General features: G+C 49.8%; 1 protein-coding gene across 1 annotated transcript; it reads left to right on the top strand.

Moving 5' to 3' along the window:
- The first annotated feature begins 3647 nt into the window (after nucleotides 1-3647).
- On the top strand, nucleotides 3648-17445 carry MOB3C (MOB kinase activator 3C). Its single transcript, XM_026034438.1, has 3 exons — nucleotides 3648-4122; nucleotides 12350-12552; nucleotides 16339-17445. The coding sequence occupies exons 1-3, from the start codon at nucleotides 3702-3704 to the stop codon at nucleotides 16366-16368; spliced, it is 654 nt and encodes a 217-aa protein (XP_025890223.1). The 5' UTR covers nucleotides 3648-3701; the 3' UTR covers nucleotides 16369-17445.
- The last annotated feature ends 675 nt before the right edge of the window (nucleotides 17446-18120 follow it).

Below are 18120 nucleotides of genomic sequence, written 5' to 3'. Positions count from 1 at the left end.
CTCTCCTTATTGTTCTGTGCTTTTTTTTCACCCTTTTGTTTCACCAGTTTCCAAACAGAGCTCTCAGCATTGTCCTTAATTCAAACCAAAGCCTTTGTCTTGCAGTGTTCTTCTGTTGTTCTCAAAGAATAGATAATAGAATAAGACCTAAAAAAAAAAAAAAAAAAAAGAAGACCTAAAAAAAACCCCTCAAATTTGAAATTAAAAGCTTATTTTGAACTTAAGGTTGCATTTCCTCTCCCACTCCCCAATCTTTTTCCTTCTTTCTGGAGTTGCTAGGAACTCATCTAGGAAACGAGTTGCTCACAAGTCTCTGCCTGCTGGATCCCCGCTGGCGGCCCGGCCTCCCCCTCGCCGCCTTTCGCTCCGCTCGGCTCCGGCTCCAGTCCAACCCACCAGGTTTCACTTCTGCTGCTGCCAGCACGAACAAGGCCGTGGAGAAGCCGCCAGGTTGCAGCCCGGCACAAAGGCTTTTCCTTCTGCTGGGTGGGATTTTACGCCAGCTCGGGACAATCCCATGGCCACGGCAGCGGGCGCACGCTTGGAGCGTGTGGCTCCCGTGGGAAGCGGAGCCCGATTGAGCCCTTGGCCACAGGAACCAACCTCTTTCCGTCCTGCCGCTTCTTCCCCTTCCTCACAACCCCCGTGCTGGGCTTGGTGGCATCCGGCCGTCGGGAACGTCCGTTTTCCCGCCCTGCCGCCATGGGCTGCTGCTCCACGGAGGGAGCCAAGGCTCCCGCGGAGAAGCCGGGACATCCCGCGTGGGAATGCAGGGCAGCGCCGCGGCAGCTGCGGGATGAGCACGGTTCCGTTGGAGAAAGCTGCCGTCGGAGCCGCAGCTCTGCCCTCATCCACCCGAGCCGAGCGGCCCGCGCGCCGCTCCCGCCCGCAGCTCCCTGCGCACAAGGGCCTGATTTCCAGGAATGCGCACAGCCCGGCACTGCTGCGCTCTGCACCTCAGCAAAAGCTTGGAAGGGCTCCCATTTTCCTGTGCTTTCCATGGAGCTGTCCCAAATTCTCAGCCAGTGATGGGACAGCAGCAGCCCATCACGGGGCTGATTTGCTCGTGGCTGTTTCGCGGCGGGTGCATCCAGAGGGATGCAGGAGACACCTGGGCTGGAGCTCCCCACTGCCGCTGGGCTCTTCTGCAACACAGTCCGAGTCTGTTCCAAATGGGCTCCTCATTTCCACCCTTCAAATTGCAGCTACTGGCCAGGCCACAAAACCTGCCAGCAGTCACTGTTGGTCGGCTGTGAAGCATCTGCTCTTTAACTGCCCCTGAGCACCCTTCCCCTGGTTCTCTGCCCCAAAACGAGGGTCCCACACTGAGTCCAAGCCAGTGGGGAGCTGGGGCAATGAGGACCATTCGCTCCAAGCTGGTGAGTCCCAATTGAGTGCTCTGGTTGCACAGGTCACATCTCAGGTTTAAAAGTAAGGTTGTGGCCACCACGCGGTCCCTTGTGATGCTTTTCACTTCTCCTCCTCCACATCAGCCTCTTTGTGCAGTGAAAGCTCTGGAGCAAGGAGGAGAAAGGAGCTGGTTCCTTGACCTCAGTGCCTCTCAATGCTTCTTCTTTGTTCTTTTTTTTTTTTTTCATTTTTAAATTCCAAAATATGTTTTTGGTTTGGTAAGGACGCGAGAGCAATTGCTCTTGTTATCCTAGTGACTGTGCCTGCCCTGGGATCAAGGAGGCTGCAGTGCCCTGGTCATCCCGCACATCCAGCATTAGAGCAGCACTGCGTCTTGCTCCTCTATTTCTGGGCATCTTTAACAGATGCACAGCAGGAAAGCACCTGACAGATGTTGAGCAGGTTTGTTGCTTTTTTAAAAAAAGATATTTTAGTAAGAGAGTGGCACTGAAGCAGGAAATACATCCCCACCTGCCTGACAACTGAGAGCAGCTTGTGGCGTAACACGAGTGGATGCAGAGGGAGGCATTTGTGGGATGAGTGATGGGGCTAAACGAACGCTTTGGGAGATGAGATACAGCATTTATTTCCCAGGGAGCACAAAGAGCAGCTCAGTATTCACAGAGGACTCGCAGTGTGAGGCATGGAATATTTATTCCCCGTGTATTTGTTGGATTATCGCTGCCGATCACACACGTACGTGATGTGTTTTATGTGATATCTTCTGCCACACTGGCTTGTCATCACCCCAGTGAGAGGAGAAATAGCTCGTGGAGAAGAGTGAATGGTGCAAAGAGGTCAGCAGAAATATCTGTTGGCACTGCCCACCTTGCTGAAGTCCCTCGGGGAAACCTCCTGGCCTCCCTGGGAAGTTTTTGGCCTTCCTCTGTGGGAAGTTTTGGCCTCACTTAAGCAAGAGGCTGAAAGGGGCCCCCACAGTGGTTGCACCCAACCTTATCACCCGGGTTAGAGCCCTGCTCTGGGAGAGAGCGTGGGATTTGGGGCAAAGCGAGCAGGAAACCATCCAGTGCTCACAATATCACCCAGACCTCATGCCGTGGCTGATGCGAGGTGGGAGCCCAAGCGTTGCTCTGGTCTGCAGCAAGCAGGAGATAAACCAGCTCCTTTGAAAATGCATTAGACAAAACCCACGTGCACCACTGTTACTGTGGCTTAGTTGGGCACAAGAAATTGGCTGGAGGTTGTCCAGTTCCTAAGGGGAATGAAGCAGTTCCTATGCTACTGGATTAGGATGTCCATTGCAGCAGATATGTATATACAAATATATATATATGCATATATATATGCACACACATACATATATATAAGAAATCTATATACATTAGAATATTCCCTGGCTTTTCCTAGAAGTGTTATCGACAGGATGTGCCTTGAATAAGTGACAGCTGGGCAGGAAGTCCCCAGATAAGGTCTGTTCTTTCCAGTGTCATTGTGCCAAGCTCAGTCTGTGCTGCCGAGTCCCTGGGGTTCCGTTCACTCCTGTGACTGCAGTCCTGGAGACCTCCTTGCCAACAAGACAGGTGGGAGTTATGACACGAACCCCATGATCAGGATCCTCTCCTGCTCCCTCCTGGCCTCCTGGAGAGCTCATGCTTCTTTTTATAGGTGGGGATCAAAAATTTTGACTTGGAGCCAACTGCTTGGGACAGGTGGAGGAAAAGGCCGAATGTCTAGCTCATCTTTGCTGGGTAAAATAGAATGTGCCCATGGCTCTGGATTGGGTTTAAAAAGGAGATTTTATACAGCAAGTTTTTGGCTAGAAGATTTCTTTTTTTTATGATGAATGTGTATCCAGGCTTTATTTGATACCATTCCCTTCTGCTCGTGACTTTGTCTAAGTCACTTCCTCTTTCCCTGGGTCTTTTTCTTCTTTTTCACCCTTTTCCCACCTCCTTCCTTCAGGGACAGGCTGTCCAGGGAGTCCCTCTTCCCCAGGCCTCAGGAAGGTGTTTAGCACAAGGCTGCCTTGATCTCACATTGGTGACACCAGTGACGAGTGCAGGTAATGGGAGGACACAGTCCATCGGATGTGTGAACCTGTGGAGGATTCACCCCTGATCCTCGTGGTCCTTGCGTCTTGTCGCAGCAACAGGGTCTGCCAACATCCTGGCGCTAATTCATCCCTGTGAGAGTGAGACCCCAGTGTCATTGGCTCCGCATATGACCAAAATTTGCTTCTTTCTCCTTCCAGCAACCTCCACCCCTGAAGATCCCAGCCTCGGAGTTCACTTTTTGCTGAGTCTCTGCCACAACCCTGGCCAGCCTACCCCATGATGGCTTTGTGCCTCAAGCAAGTCTTCAATAAGGACAAAACATTTCGTCCCCGGAAGAAATTTGAACCCGGCACTCAGCGCTTCGAGCTGTACAAGAAAGCTCAGGCCTCTCTTAAGTCCGGGCTGGACCTGAAGGCCGTCGTGCAGCTGCCTCCCGGGGAGAGCATCAACGACTGGATTGCAGTGCACGTGGTGGACTTCTTCAACCGCATCAACCTCATCTACGGGACCATGTCGGAGTACTGCACAGAGAAGAGCTGCCCGATCATGTCGGGCGGGCTCAAGTACGAATACAGGTGGCAGGATGACAACAAATACAAGAAGCCCACCAAGCTGTCGGCCCCCCAGTACATGTGTATGCTGATGGACTGGATTGAGATGCTCATCAACAATGAAGACATCTTCCCCACCAGGATAGGTGAGTGTGCCCGGGTTCTCACAGGAAGGCTGTGCTTGTAACTGCTGCAAGTTCCCAAGCTGGTGGTGGTGCCCCGAGCTAGTTAATGGCTTCTCAGTAGGGTTGCTATTGCTGTCCCAAGGACTGTGGCCTTTCCCATTACAGGTTTTCTTCAGGCTCTGCCTTGCACACCTCCTTTGCTGCAATTTGAGCCCGAGGAATTTCTCATCCTGTTCACAGGGGAGATGGAAAACAGTGTTCTCTTTCTCTGTGCTTTGAGTTTTTCCAAATCTTTTCTGATTCTGAGAACTCAGGGCTGGTAGTCATCTACTCTCCTGCCCTTCTTCAAAGAGAGCTGAGCTGCAAGGCTGTTTGGATAGAGTTATCACTCCTCCCCACAGCACTCTTCTTCCTCATCACCTGCATTTCTTGCTGGTTTTCCAGGTAGGTTCATGTTCCCAACGTTTAACATTTTTTCATCCTGCTGCTTCACTTCTCAGCTCCTCTCCATCTCTGCTGATTCAGCCTAGTCCTGATTTTCCTTCACATTTTGCTATTTAGTTGGGACATCTCCACAGCAGATGTGCCCGACCAAAATACCTGACCTTTCCAGTTGCCAACCCAACGTCCAGATGCGATGTAACTATTGAAAAAGTTTTGCCTTAAGAAACTGTATCAACCACAAAGGCAAAAGCAGCCCACGAGCTAACTCTCTTACTGCTGTTTGCAGAGTTTGGCAGCTATTGATGCTGCTTATTATTAGTCCTGCTACTTACCTGCTTTTTTTTTGTCCTTTGACAAGGTGAGTTCAAGGATAGGAGCTGAGTGCGTTGGCTGGTGGGGACAGAGGAGTTTCCGTTTCCTGAGGGGCTGATCTCGTGTTTTTTCTGGCATCTTCATGAAGCAAAAGGGTTCTATAAATAAACTTTCCCCCTTCTACAGCATCCGTCCTTTTGCTAGGTCATTTGCATTGAAACTGGCTGCCAAGGCTTTGGGTCGTGCACAGAAGTGGTTTCTTTTCAGACGAAATGCAAAGCCACTTGAATGTAAAAGAAGCTTTAAGGAGCTTACGGTGGAAATGCACGGGCTTTGCAAGTCTGCCTCCCCATTGCTGTATTCCCAGGCAGCAGAGCTGACAGATCTATATGAAATCAGTGCGGTTTAGGCTTGGGATTTTCATTACCATGACAGCCCTGGAGGATTGGCCAACACTGCTTGTATTTCCCCAAATCCCTCAGAGCCAATGTGATGGGCACCGTGTGTTTAGTTGGCCCCAGGATTCACTTGGAGACAGTGGCCACTCAATGGTGAGATCCTGGCGCTCCAGGCATCCCATGCTCCGGTCCGGGTGGTCTCAGCACACTCTGGGAGATGGATGAGGCGGGAAGGGCTCCTTGGTGGCTGGCTGGGAGCACCAGGAGGGATGCTCAGCTCTGGGAGCCTCCGCTCTGCCGGGAGGCAACAAAGTCCCTGTTGATTCTGGCTGCAGCTGGAGGGGATCTCCGGGCTCTGCGCTCCCAGCTGGAGGGGTCACTGCTGCCAAGGGACGCAAGTTGCAGGGTTAGAGAATGGATCTTCCTGTTCCGGAGGCTGCTTGTTCCCAAGGAGAAGCTCCCTGTGCTGACAGAGGGCTGCAGACAGTTTTTTTGTGCTTTGCTTTCAAGCCAGAGAGGAGGGTGCTTTGATCCAGTGCAATGCCTTTGCGGTGGGATTTCGGATGTGATCCCGCCTGGAAGCCGCTCTCCGGAGTCAGGAGTAGAATCTCAGGATTGTCCAAGGGGGAACGCAGAGGGGCTTCCCGAGGGGGCTGCTGCACGTGCAAACCTGCAGCAGGAGGTGGCTCAGGAGACACCTCTCCTGTGGAACGAGAGCAGAGCTCATGCTGGTCCTCACGTTGGCTTCCCAAAGCAGAGGGATCTCCCAGCTCCATCACAGGGCAACGCAGTCTCCATCTCCTGGGATGCTGGAAGTGACACGCTGTGCCATGGTGGGAGGGAGCAACCGGTGCCTGCTGGTGTCCTTGGCTGATCCATGCCCGTTCCACCACGTTGCCTCCACGCTGCCAGCTTTGAGATATTCCTGACAGTCATGTCCTGGTGGTTCTCCCCTCATCCATGGAACTTCTCCTTTCGGGGTGTAAAGCCTTCCAATGTGGCAGGTTTTGTGCCGGAGGTGGAGGCAGTTCTGGATGAATCGGGGCTGGCGCAGGCTGCCTGCAGACAAACCTGGTCTTGCTCTAGCAAACCTGTCCCCGGCCCAGATTTCAAGCCTCTCTGCACGGGGACTGTGTCATGCCACCGAGTGGCTTCAGTGCTGCTGCTGGCGTGTCTCCCTGCTGCTGGTGTCACGTGGATATGCGACATACACACACGTGTGAAAGGGAGCTCTGCCTGAGCTCGTGTCGAAGAGCGTGGAAGTCTGTTGTGGAAGGAGAGAGACGGTCACATTTGGTCGTCAGCAAGTCCTCGTTTAATTGTCACATTTTGTCGCCAGTATGCCCCCAATTAACTGAGTTTCACTGGCTTGCCATGTACTTGGGTTATTTGCTCAGCAGCTCTGGCATTTCTGAAGATGGAGGTGTTTGGCTGAAGGAAAATGTCACATCTCCCTGCTCCTGACGGGGGCTGCTCCCTCTTTTTTTGTGCCAAAACATGAGATGAGGCTAAGGAAGCTCTAAGGGAAAGATGTGGGGGCCGGGAAAGGAGCCAGACCAAAGGGAGATGCTCAACCTCTTCCTCAAAGCACCAGGCTCTTGGGAGAGGCCCCAGGAGACCAGGATACAGCACACTGAGGAGGCACGGGGTGGATGAGAGCTGTTTAAAGGATTTTTTAAAGTATTTTTTCCCTAATGACACATTTTCCTATTTCTACCACCCTCTCTTTGACCACGTGAGAGCAGGAGACCAGCAAGGGAAAGCAAAAGGTTGCAAGCTGCAGGGCGATGAAAGGAAAACCCTCTTGCTGTGCAAGGCGGGGATGGAAAACAGAGCCTTCCTCCCGCATCCATGGCTGGAGACAGCGGCGGCAGACGGCTCTGGAGCCAGAGGCCCCGCCAGGGCTAATGGCATCTCCAGCACTGCTACAGAGCACATGCTTTTCTTCTTTTCCTCTCTCCTCTCCTCTCCTCTCCTCTCCTCTCCTCTCCTCTCCTCTCCTCTCCTCTCCTCTCCTCTCCTTCCTCCTTCCTCCTTCCTTCTTCCTTCTTCCTTCTTCTCTTTCTCTTTTCTCTATTTCAAGAAATGACAAATTTCAAATAAGCCTCCTAACTACTAGCAGTAAAGACAGGATTTAGCGTAGAGCAAGCTTGTCCCACCTCTGCTTACAGGGGAGAAATTCCCTGCCCGCTGTCCCAAGGGGAGGTTTGTGGCTGCTGCTCCACAGAGGATCTCTCCCGCCTGGCTCTTCGCTCCCTCTCCCTGCTCCGAGAGCTGCTGAGGAGTCCCGCGGACTCCGGCTTTGCCCCAGGAAGGACATCGCTCCCCGCAGAGGCCGAGAGAGAGCCCTCCAGCCCCTTTCCCAGAGGAAAACCTCTCTGCAGGCTTAATGGCATGGGAGGCACCGGAGCTGTACAAGGGACGTGGCGCACAGCAAGGGTGAGGGCACAGATACATGTCACCCCCGTTCCCAGGGAAATCCACCCACAGGGCTCTGTCCCACTTAAGGGCTTTGCTGTATAATCCTTCTTCTGTAGCAGAAACCTCCGTTTGCCAGCTGAAACGAAATAGCTCCCGCATGGAGCGAGCCAGGCCAACCCAACTGCTGCAAATCCTCTACAGTAACAGCTTTCCCAGGTGACCCATATCGGTCTGCAAGTGCTTGTGCTCTTTTTTTCCTCCTCTTCCAAATGATATACCTATGCTGAAAAAAGAAAAAAAAACCATTTAAATGGGGAAAAGTCGTTGTTCCCAGGCAGGGATAAGAATAAATGATCCACGGGGAGATTTTTACCAGCTGGTAAAACTGTTTCTGTACATTCCTTCAGTGAGTGGGCATATGAGCAAACCAGCGCCTGGAAAGTATCAGCTGCTCCCTGGCAACTCCATGGCCGGCGGTGCCTGCTGGGATGAGCCAGGGAAGAGTTTCCCTGGGAAGGAGCCCGTGCAGGAAGGAGGGCTGGGGACGGGTGCCCCGCAGCTGCAGGAGGTGACCACCTCATTGCTCTGCTTGCACCGGCGGGGACACAGCGTGTGGAGCAGATCCAGCACAGGAAACACTCGTGTGCTCTGCCAGGGCTCCGAGGGTTGTTCAGGCTCAGGGGGTTCTGGAGCAGCTCTTGGCGAGCTTTACAAAGCTCAAGTGTTGCCATTCAAGCCTAGTCCCTAGACAAATATATATTAAAAGAGAAAACTTGTTGCAAAATTATTCAGTGCTTTCTCTCCACAACAACAGAAAAATGTTCAGCATTCAGCCAATTATTGGAGTTTTCTCAGCTGGCTATTTTTTACACAATTTGTCTTTTTTAAAAAATATTATTTTCCTCTGTCAAAATTAACACCACACCAGTTTGCAGCTGCTGCCATGCCATTCATCCTAAATGGGGCTTTAAAGACTTATTTTTAGGAAAAGATGATTCACTGAACAATACACTGGCCCAAATGGAATTTACAAATAATAACAACAATAATAAATCACTGCGCAGTTCATTGAATTACTGCTTTTGTAGACGAAAAGAAAATGCCATTGCCAAGAAGCAAAATAGTTTCACAGTACTGATTTATCATGAAAAAAAAATAAATTGGCTGATGCATGAGGTCTAGGGATCACGGAGATGGCAGGAACGATCCAAGACCATTCCATTCCCTTACCATAAGCACATGCACTTTGTTACCTCTCATCTTCATTTCCTTTTACACATAGTCCCACACGGTTTCCTTATGTTTTGAAGCAATCAGCGTGGAGTGTGGAAAAGAGACTTCTCTGAGCATTAAGTGACATCTTGGGGTTTCAAGCAAAATATCCAAGATGAAGTGAAGGTGCTAATGGATTTTGCAGCTGCAAGTGACACCAGCGCCCGGCGGTGCTGCAGGCAGCGAGATTGCGCCCACCCCGTTTACAGCGCTCGCCCTGGCCTCGCATCCAGCCGATAATCCCCCTTCATCAGCATCGTGGGTTGCTAGCATGGCTTTGAGGTGACTGTATTGAAAATTGGCTTCTATTTTTAAAGTTAAGCACCTGCAAGGCAAGGGCTGCTGCTTGGACAGTGCTGAGATCCTTTCCATGGGTCTCCTGTGTTTGCTCGGGATGGGCTACCTGTGATTTAACAGCCAGACCTGCATGGGGAGGCGCATTGAGGGTGAAGAAGGGTGACCTGCTCTCCCCTTGTGCTCCACTGTGTTGGGTGCGGGCTGCAGAGGATGCCCCGTGAGTTACCTGCTGGACATCCCCTGTGCTAGCAGCCGTGGTCCAGGCCCAATGGCATTCTTGTCACATATTCATGCTGCTCACGGGGTTAGCCAAAGCACCTTTCTGCTGATAGCTCTTTATTGGAGAGCCCTTTAATTCCCATATTTTGTGAGGGCATGGGGAATTTCTCCAGGTCCTCGCCAGTGTGTGCTGCCTTGCTGGAGAGCTGCCGGCCGGGCAGCCTGGCAGGGGACGCTCGGAGCTGGAGGCAGTGCAGGGCCCGAGAGCCGTTGGCTTATCAGATATCCGCCCCGCTTCCTTCCCACCGGGAAGCACTTTAATCAACTCACACAGCTCCTTGGCTGAGCAGATCCCAGCTCTCAAGTGTGAAATGTCTCCCTGCTCTTTAAATAGACAAGAGGCTCTGGCTGGAGGTCCACGCATGCACAGGGTAAGAGAGAGCCCTTCTCCTGAAACCCATCCAACAAAGAGAGCACTCGGCTCCAAGCTTGAGTCACTGCTTTTCAGGGAAGGGACACAGGAAGGTGTTAGCTCCCCTATGCCATGTTGCATGTGTTTCAGCTGTATCAGAAGGCCAGATCGTCCATGCAGGGTGGCCAGCTCGTGTCTAGAGCCTTTGTGTGTCTCTTTTGACATGTGTCTGGGGGCTATGGGCCTCCATTGGTGGTGCAGATCCAGCTATGCCCTGACTTCTGCTCTGTGATCTCCTGTGCCAGCTGCAAGGTCCAGCCCACCGGCTGCAGCCTGTGTCCAGGGTCCTGGGATGTGAGTGGCACCAGGGCCCTGAGGTGTGAGGAGGCCACCACCTGGCAGCAGCATGGGGAGTGGAAGGAGGACCTCATGGCTCTGTGCTGCTGAGGGTGGCTCTGCGGAGAGAAAGGGACAGATGTGGACACCACTGCTCCCTTGGCCAAAGGACCATAGTGGGTGGTGGTGGTGTGACATGGGGTTGACCTGTCCATTGGTGACACTATAGCCTGGCTATGTCTCGAAGGGACAGCCACACACTGACACCTTGTGATGGACATGAGGAAGAGCAGCTCAGCTTCATGTCCCAGGAGCGGATGTTATTGCTGGATTCATGTGCAAGTACATTGGTGGGGCACTCTAATAAGACACTTTCGGTCCTGGCACTCTCTATGAGATCTTTGCAGGTGTGACTAGGTACATAGCAGCTCAACATCTTCCCAGACACAGCCACACGGTTGCTGTTGGCCACAAGACTTGTGCTAAGGGCCTCAATGCTTTTGGAAAACATATATTGTAGCTTGATGTGCCTGCCCCTCACAGTCCCTTAGTGCTGGCATGTCCAAGAAGACTTGGACTTAGAGGCCAAGAGGGTTCCTGGCTAACCACAGGACCAAAGTAGTGGAAAGCCGCTCTTCACTGCCTGTCAGTTCTGCATGTGGCTCATCTAACAGCACGACCTGCACCACAGATGCTATCAGCCCTGGTGTTGCAGATCCTTCTGGTCTGCTGTTTACTCTTAAATTCTATTTCTCTCTCATCTCAGAACAGGGTGGAGGTTTGTTGTTTTCCTTCACCATCAGCTTTTGCAATTTGGAGATAAACTTTTATTGGCTGGTCAGGTCTGATTTCTTCCTCATTGCTTGTTTTGACCGAGCAAGCCAGTCCCTAGGCAAGCGGCACGCGGGACAAGGTGGGGCCGGCTGCTGTCTGCCCCCCAGCACCCGCTGTGCTGCAGGCAGCTGCTGTCCCCGAGCCCCAGGGCGACACTCTGCCCAGAACAACGTGTATCCCCCAGCACTGCGCTGCCAGTGCCTGCTCCTGAGCCATCACTCATGGATTGTCATGGATTGTCCTGGATTGTCCTTATTAAAATCAGTATTTCTTGGCTGGTTCTTAAAAGCTGGTCTGTAAAAGTCACCCCAAAAGTATTTCTCTCCCCCCTGGTTTGGTGCTTAGGGCTTTTATTTGCTCAGCAAATTCTCACCCAGTGCAAAAAGTTCAAATGAAGCCTGCGATAAAGCAGTTGGTCCTTCCTGAGTGCAGGCCCTGTGCCCTGATCCCTGTCTGTATCTAGCTACCATCATACAGGCGCAACAAGATTATAACCCAAGTATTATTAAGCCAGTCAGTTTTTCTCCCATTTTATTTTAATGAGATATTAATTTGAAACAGGGACCTTGAGAGAAAAGTAAAAACCCTACCCATTTCTTTTGGTGTATTAGAACTGATGTTTCAGTGCTAGGGTGTCAGGAGAAAGAACAGCACAAACCAAGCTTTTGATTCACAGTATCCCAGGATATTGTGATACCAGGATTTATGCCCTGCTGGAAGGAGTGGAAGAAGACTTGCTTTTCTTTTTCAAGGTAATACGTTGAAAATAGGTAAATACATGTGACTGTGTGAAGCGGACTGGTCTGACTGGGAATTGCTATGGCCATGCAAGGCTATGACCCATGGCACAGAGATGAGTTATGACTCACTGTAGGTTCAGCTGGAAGGAAAGATTCCTTATGATAAACTGCCTCTGTCCTTCTCCAATATCTTGAATTTTGCTGTGTCTGCATAGGCGTGCAGAGGAAAGGTGTGGAGAAAGAACACAAGGATCCTCTGCCAGGTGACTTGGGGCTGCACAGGTGTGTATGGATCTGGCTCCCTCACTGCATGGGATCTGTTCCCTCCCAGGGAAACTCCACAGATCCTCAAATCATGCCTGGATAAAATTGACTGCTAAGTAATAAGGAAGTATCTGGCAGAGCTGGATGGTACACTTCTGTGGTGTTCCTGTCACTCTTGACATTAGCCAAGGGAATCCATCACCTCTACTTGCTTGTTAACCATAATAGGGACATTTAAACTCTAGGTGCTTTTATTTTGTAAATGCTCAAACAGCTTCCAAATTGCTTCTGCTTTGCAGGTGTTCCCTTCCCCAAGCAGTTCCAGCAAGTTTGCACTAAGATCCTCACCCGCCTCTTCCGTGTCTTTGTCCATGTCTACATCCACCACTTTGACAGCATCATCAACATGGGTGCTGAGGCTCACGTCAACACCTGCTACAAGCACTTTTACTACTTCATCAGGGAATTCAGCCTTGTTGACCATCGGGAGCTGGAGCCTTTGGTAAGGATCTCCCTGGGATGGGGAGGTGGAGAGGTTGAGACCTGCATGGGTTGAGTACAACACGGGTGAATTTACTTGGGCTTGGACTTTGGCCACTGCAGCCATTTGCTGTGGATTCTTTCACCATCCCGACCTTAAAAGCTCAACCATGTTTTCTTTCATGTGACTATCTGCCTTAATCCTCTGAGGGAGAACTTCACAACCCATGAATCTTCCAAAACCCTCCTTAAACTCTGCCTCTGTCACAGTTGCCATGAGTCACTCCTTGGCATTCTGACTGACGACCACCGTAACATAGTGGTCCCTGTCTATACTGTCTTGGTGACTCTTAAGAAATTTGCAGACCAAAATGTCTTTAGCCAGCTGTGTCCGTGTGGCCTTCAAGTATAAGATTTCAACCCAAAAATCTCCTCTCCACAGACCTGATTTTTCCCGTGAGAGGACTAATGTTCCAGCTTGAGATCCTAATGTTCAGTTTAATGAGACTGGAGAAAGGCAAGCGCTGACAAGGCACACAGCTTCACACAGCAGCTATAGAGGCTGAACTGGAGAGGCCTCCCTGGAGCTCCAAGTTCCTCCATCCTCCCTTGGGAAGCAATTAGCAAAATAGACAGCAAGAGTCTTTAGCAACGGCAGAACAGGGGGAGAGCGGAGACCAGACAGCCCAGGCAAATAAACCAGAAAACACACGTAGCTGGTTTTGTAAGGGAAGCGAGTGTGTGACAGGCAAGGCTGAGTGTGGTCTGACCTACGGAGGTCATGGAGCAACAGGGAAAACAATTAATTGGGAACCCAGTCATTAATATGATGTGATAGGAGGATGGATTGCAGAAAAGAGCATGTGCAATAGCACAGAGCCAGGGAAGACAAGCAGCATCTAAGCCTACAGAGAAAAAATAGGGACTTTGGTGCTAAGCACTTTAATTCCTTTTCTGCTTTCATTTGTCTCAGTCAATTTTCTGCCTATCTGCTCTAATCCTGATTTAGGAAGGGGGATGAAAATTTAACCAGGGGGACCTGAAGACAACAGCATCTGTATTAGTTGCCTCCTGTAGTTTGATTATGACCTACATTATCCCGATGGCCTCAGCCCTAGAAAATGGCAGCTCAGTTGCACAGGGTCCTCTTTTCCTCTTCTTCACCACCACTCTTCAGGACAAACTTCTTTAACGTTGATTTACAGCCCATAATGGTGTCATCTCCTTTGACTGATGCTTGCTAATGTAAATAATTAACAGCTAATAGCCAAAGCAGAGGCTGCCATTGCTAAATAGGTCTCAATGCCAGTGACTCACATGCACTGGGGTGTGATTTATGGCTCTGAAGGAGTCTCAGATGAACAGGTTTTCCAGTGTGATGCAACCCGGGCTAAACTACAAGGAAGAGAGCAGCATTTATATTGTTGATGTGCCCATTACCTGGCATCTGAACCCCACAGCAGGCTCAAGCATCTGGAAGACCTTCTTCCCCCAGGCAATGACTTGCTGTACGTGTGGTGAGTGGCCTTGTGCAGCCAGAGAATGGCTGGGTCCTGGATGCACTGCTGGGTTTTGGAGGGAGGGACAAACTGCTGGAGCTTGCGAGAAACTTCCAAAGATTGTCCCTGCTGATGCACAAGTGATAGCAGGGCTGTGTTACTCTAGGTCTCTCTGCATAATCCTTGTTGAAAGCAAGGCAGGGCTTGAGGTTAACCCTGCTTGTATTCTGGAGAATGAGTGGGGAGCTGGAGGGTGGCATTTGTGTTGTTTTGGTTGTGCTTCAGCAGGAGTTGTGAGCTCGAGCAACAGGATCAAACCTCTGCAGCACTTTCCAGTTGATCTCAGCTCACTTTCCCTTGGGAAATTACTCTCTCCAGTCCAGGAGATTTGCTTCGATCATTCCTCTCCTCACTGGGCTGCACCATAGTTATGTCTATGAATCTTAGTGTTTTAAAGTCCTGGTGGATCTTCAGCTGACACATAAGCAAGGACAGGCAGTGGGCTGCATCTTCCTTCCTTTTAGGGTGGCTAAGACGGCAGTTCTTGCTAGACCTCAAGGTTTATGGAAAGATGATCCATCTTTTGGGTGAGATAAAATGAACTGGCCTTGAGAGTGTCAATCTCTCATAAGACCCTGTGTTTGGGCAGAAATAAGAGCAAGCATTGATTCACTCTCTTAGCAAAGATCAAATCAAGGATGAGGGCACCGAGGGAAGCTGCTCACTCATTTCCCCGAGGATGGGGAAGGCAGGTCCGAGCACTGGCACTGCTGCTGGCAGAGGCCCAGCTGGTTACACACGGAGGCATGAGGAACGTCGTGGGCATTCAGGGCTGGCCTGACGAGCTTGCAGGTGGCCTGGGAACCCACTGACCACCCAACCCACCCCACTCCAGGCTGCTTTTGTGCATCCTTGCTGCAGTGGTGGGGTGAGCTGAATGCTGTCGCGAGGGGACATCCACGTTCTTCTCGTCCCCTCTCCTTTTTCCTCCTGAGATGTTTGCAGGCACTTCCCATTTGCAGAATGGCTTTGTGGCAGTGCATTGCTTTTTCATTTGATGGCAGCATTCTGCACTTGAGTGATTTTATTTGTCATCTACAGAAGCCCTGTCTTTGCCACTCTCACCTTGACAGAATTCAAAAACAAAGCTCTCAGCACTGAAGAGCAGAGATTGCACTTCCTAGCCCTCTTCATTATAGGGCTAAAAAGCCTTCCATGTGTTTACTCAAGGGTCATCCCTCTTATCTAGTCCTGCATTTCTTTGGAGTTGCATCCCTCCTTTTCCAAAGAGCAGGAGCCCAACAGACATCACATCTATTCTGGGAATACATGTTAAGATGTTCAGACGTTCCTTGGGGTTGTCTGCGTGCGTGTGCACATTAGCAAGCTGTGAACCTGATGAGCCAGAGAGAATCAAAGGCTTTCCTCACTACAGCAATGAATCCACTTTGGAAGCTGTTTATTACTGGAACTCCTCAAGCTGAGAACAAATACTATCTGGCACTCCCTTGGAGCTGGGCACCTTTCTAATGCAGCTGGCATTGTAACACTCAGTCCTGGCTAAAGAAAACAGTCTATTAGCCTAAACAGAACTTGATGTTGTCCTTTTTTCTCCCTGTGTCCGGGACCTACCTCAGGGCTAGGGTTTGTAAATGAAGCTGATGGAGATGCTGATTAGGGGGGAGGGCCTTGTTTGTCGTATCGTAGGGGTACCAGTGGGCAGTCATAGTTGCCTTGAGAGAGCCATCAAGTAACAGCACCATAGGCTGCAGATATCACTTAGCAGGAGGTTTCCCATGAACTTCCATTATTAGCATTCATTTCCATTGCAGCATGGCCATGGGATCCCCTGCCAAATCCACAGGTCCTTTGGTTGGGCTGTTGTGGCCTCACAGAGCAACCTCTGCTGCTCCCAGGAGGAGCTCTGAGCCTCCCATCTCCTTGGGCAGCTGCAGACAGAGGCCTTGAGAGCTGAACCATCTTGTCTGGCTGCTCCATGGCGGAGACAGGAGCAGGACCTGGATCTTTCAATTTCCCTTTTCTCGGACTTGCTTTCAAAGCTAGGAAACAGCCAAAATAACCTTGTGCTATAGAGATCAAGGAGGATCCTTGGAAAAGCAGCCAGGACAAGCAGAGGGGTTCTGGAAGGGCTAGCATGGGAAAGGATGTAACTATCCTTGAGTTTCCATGATCAATTCCTTAGTGATTCTGGATTTCTACTAAACTGTCTTGTATGCTACTTTGCTCAAATCCAGCTTTTGTTTCATTCTTTTAACCGTTTCATTCTTTTCTCTTGCCCTTCAATGCAGAAAGAAATGACAGAACGAATTTGCCACTGAAGTGATTTTGGCAGAAAAACACAGCGGACTCATTGGCAGTCCAGTGGGACAAGACACCCTCGCTGTGGTGGGACAGTCATTCTGAAAGACTCGCTCTGGTCATTTCCATCCACCGGACTATGAAACCTGCAGAAGAGCCTCTTCAGGCCAGGGCTGAATCCTGAGCTTGTTCAACATCTCTGGACATTTTTTTTTAATAGACCCCAATGTCTGTCATTCAGCTATTATCTTAGAAAGCCACTGACTGCTGGAGAACAAGGCACGTTTGACTGACTTTTACACTCCCTGGTCTCTAAGACCTTAGCCCTAGGTCTGGTGGTATCCATTCAACTACCCTTCCTCTTTTTGTCCTCAGCTATAATGATCCCTGAGTAAGAGACCTGCTCACAGGGTACTCTGATTCTCGTAGCCAAGCTCATCTGTGAGCAAATATGAACTTGGCTGCTAAGTAATGATTTTTACTATTCCCACATAGACTGGGTTTGTCCCATCTGAGGTTAGCTCTGCAAAGCTGGTGGCACTTGATCCCAATTACCATCATGAGCTGGTGAGTCAATGCACCATTTTTAATCACAAGCTACAACTGTCTCCTCTGTCCTGACCAATTCCTGCTTTATCAAAGGGACCATGACTTCCCCACCCCTCCAAATGTTCACACTTTGCAAAGGGGACTTTATGATATTCCAAAATGCACCTAACATTTCTTGGACTAAAGACTAGATGCCCCATGACAGATGGAGGCTGTTTTCCAGTGTCATCAGCCCTGTCTGTTTTCCAGACTCAGAAATCAGGATAATAAGTGAAGGAAAGAAACTGTTGCCAAAAAACCAAATAGTATTTCCTGCTATGTTGTTTTTGGCTCAAACCCAGCAGATCTTGTCTGTAGAAACTGTTATCTTCTCATTATCCAACTATGCATCATAATTAATTAGGCTGGGAGGGACATCAAGGGACACCTGATCTGCCTTGTCCTTCCAAAAAGGCAAGATCTGCTCTACTTAAACCTTGTTCCCTGGGATTTCTTTAGCCTAAGAAAGAAACCACACTGACTATACCTGGTCTATGTCATTGTTCCCTTGAAAGGCATCAGTATTACATGCCAAAATTTTTCCCCTTTATGTTTGTAATGCCTAGTAGCTATTGCTGTGTTTCTTGTGACAACCTCCTTCGATAAGAGGTGAGGTCTTTTTTATTATTATTTGGAGCGTTAAAATCAAATTGTCTGAGCCACAATATTGTTACATTTGTGCTTCCTGGACTTTTTATAGGAGGATTTTCTGTATTACACACATCCGATATTTATAAACAGGGATTTGTCCACTTTTCAGGAAGGGAGGGGATACAGCTAGAAAATGTAAACATTATGCCGGCAGTAAAGTGCACAAATGGATTTTTAGTGCCCAAAGCACTTATTTTGATGTGAAAATCTATTTTTTTTTAAATCTCATGTACCAGATTTATATTTTTACATGGAAATAAAAGGGAACAAAATGGAGACAAAACCAGCCAATACACCATTCCAATGATTTCTGTGTAAAATAATGTGTGAAAGTCCAAATGTTTTGGTCTGTTACTAATTAAAGAAACATGAATGAGCCTGGTGTCCTTCATTCTTCCCTGATCCATCTGTAGCAATCGAGACATCACAAAAATGCGTTTGTGACAACTTGAACAGGGGACCTTCCCCAGGAGCTGCAGCACTCACGTGCCGCATGGAGAGGTCAGCAATTCCCAGCTTTGCAAGAAGTGATT

Source organism: Nothoprocta perdicaria, unplaced genomic scaffold, assembly GCF_003342845.1.
Source record: "Nothoprocta perdicaria isolate Ctin4 unplaced genomic scaffold, notPer1 scaffold_0, whole genome shotgun sequence".
Classification (NCBI taxonomy): domain Eukaryota; kingdom Metazoa; phylum Chordata; class Aves; order Tinamiformes; family Tinamidae; genus Nothoprocta; species Nothoprocta perdicaria.
Note: the sequence above shows the minus strand (reverse complement) of the source record. Positions and strands in the feature narration are given on the sequence as shown.

What these genes read in the sequence shown, in the direction of transcription:
- MOB3C (XM_026034438.1), top strand. Translation starts at nt 3,702, where the DNA reads ATGATGGCTTTGTGCCTCAAGCAAGTCTTCAATAAGGACAAAACATTT. An exon ending in CATCTTCCCCACCAGGATAG is followed by an intron (nt 4,123 to 12,349) that starts GTGAGTGTGCCC and finishes TCTGCTTTGCAG; the next exon opens with GTGTTCCCTTCCCCAAGCAG. An exon ending in ATCGGGAGCTGGAGCCTTTG is followed by an intron (nt 12,553 to 16,338) that starts GTAAGGATCTCC and finishes CCTTCAATGCAG; the next exon opens with AAAGAAATGACAGAACGAAT.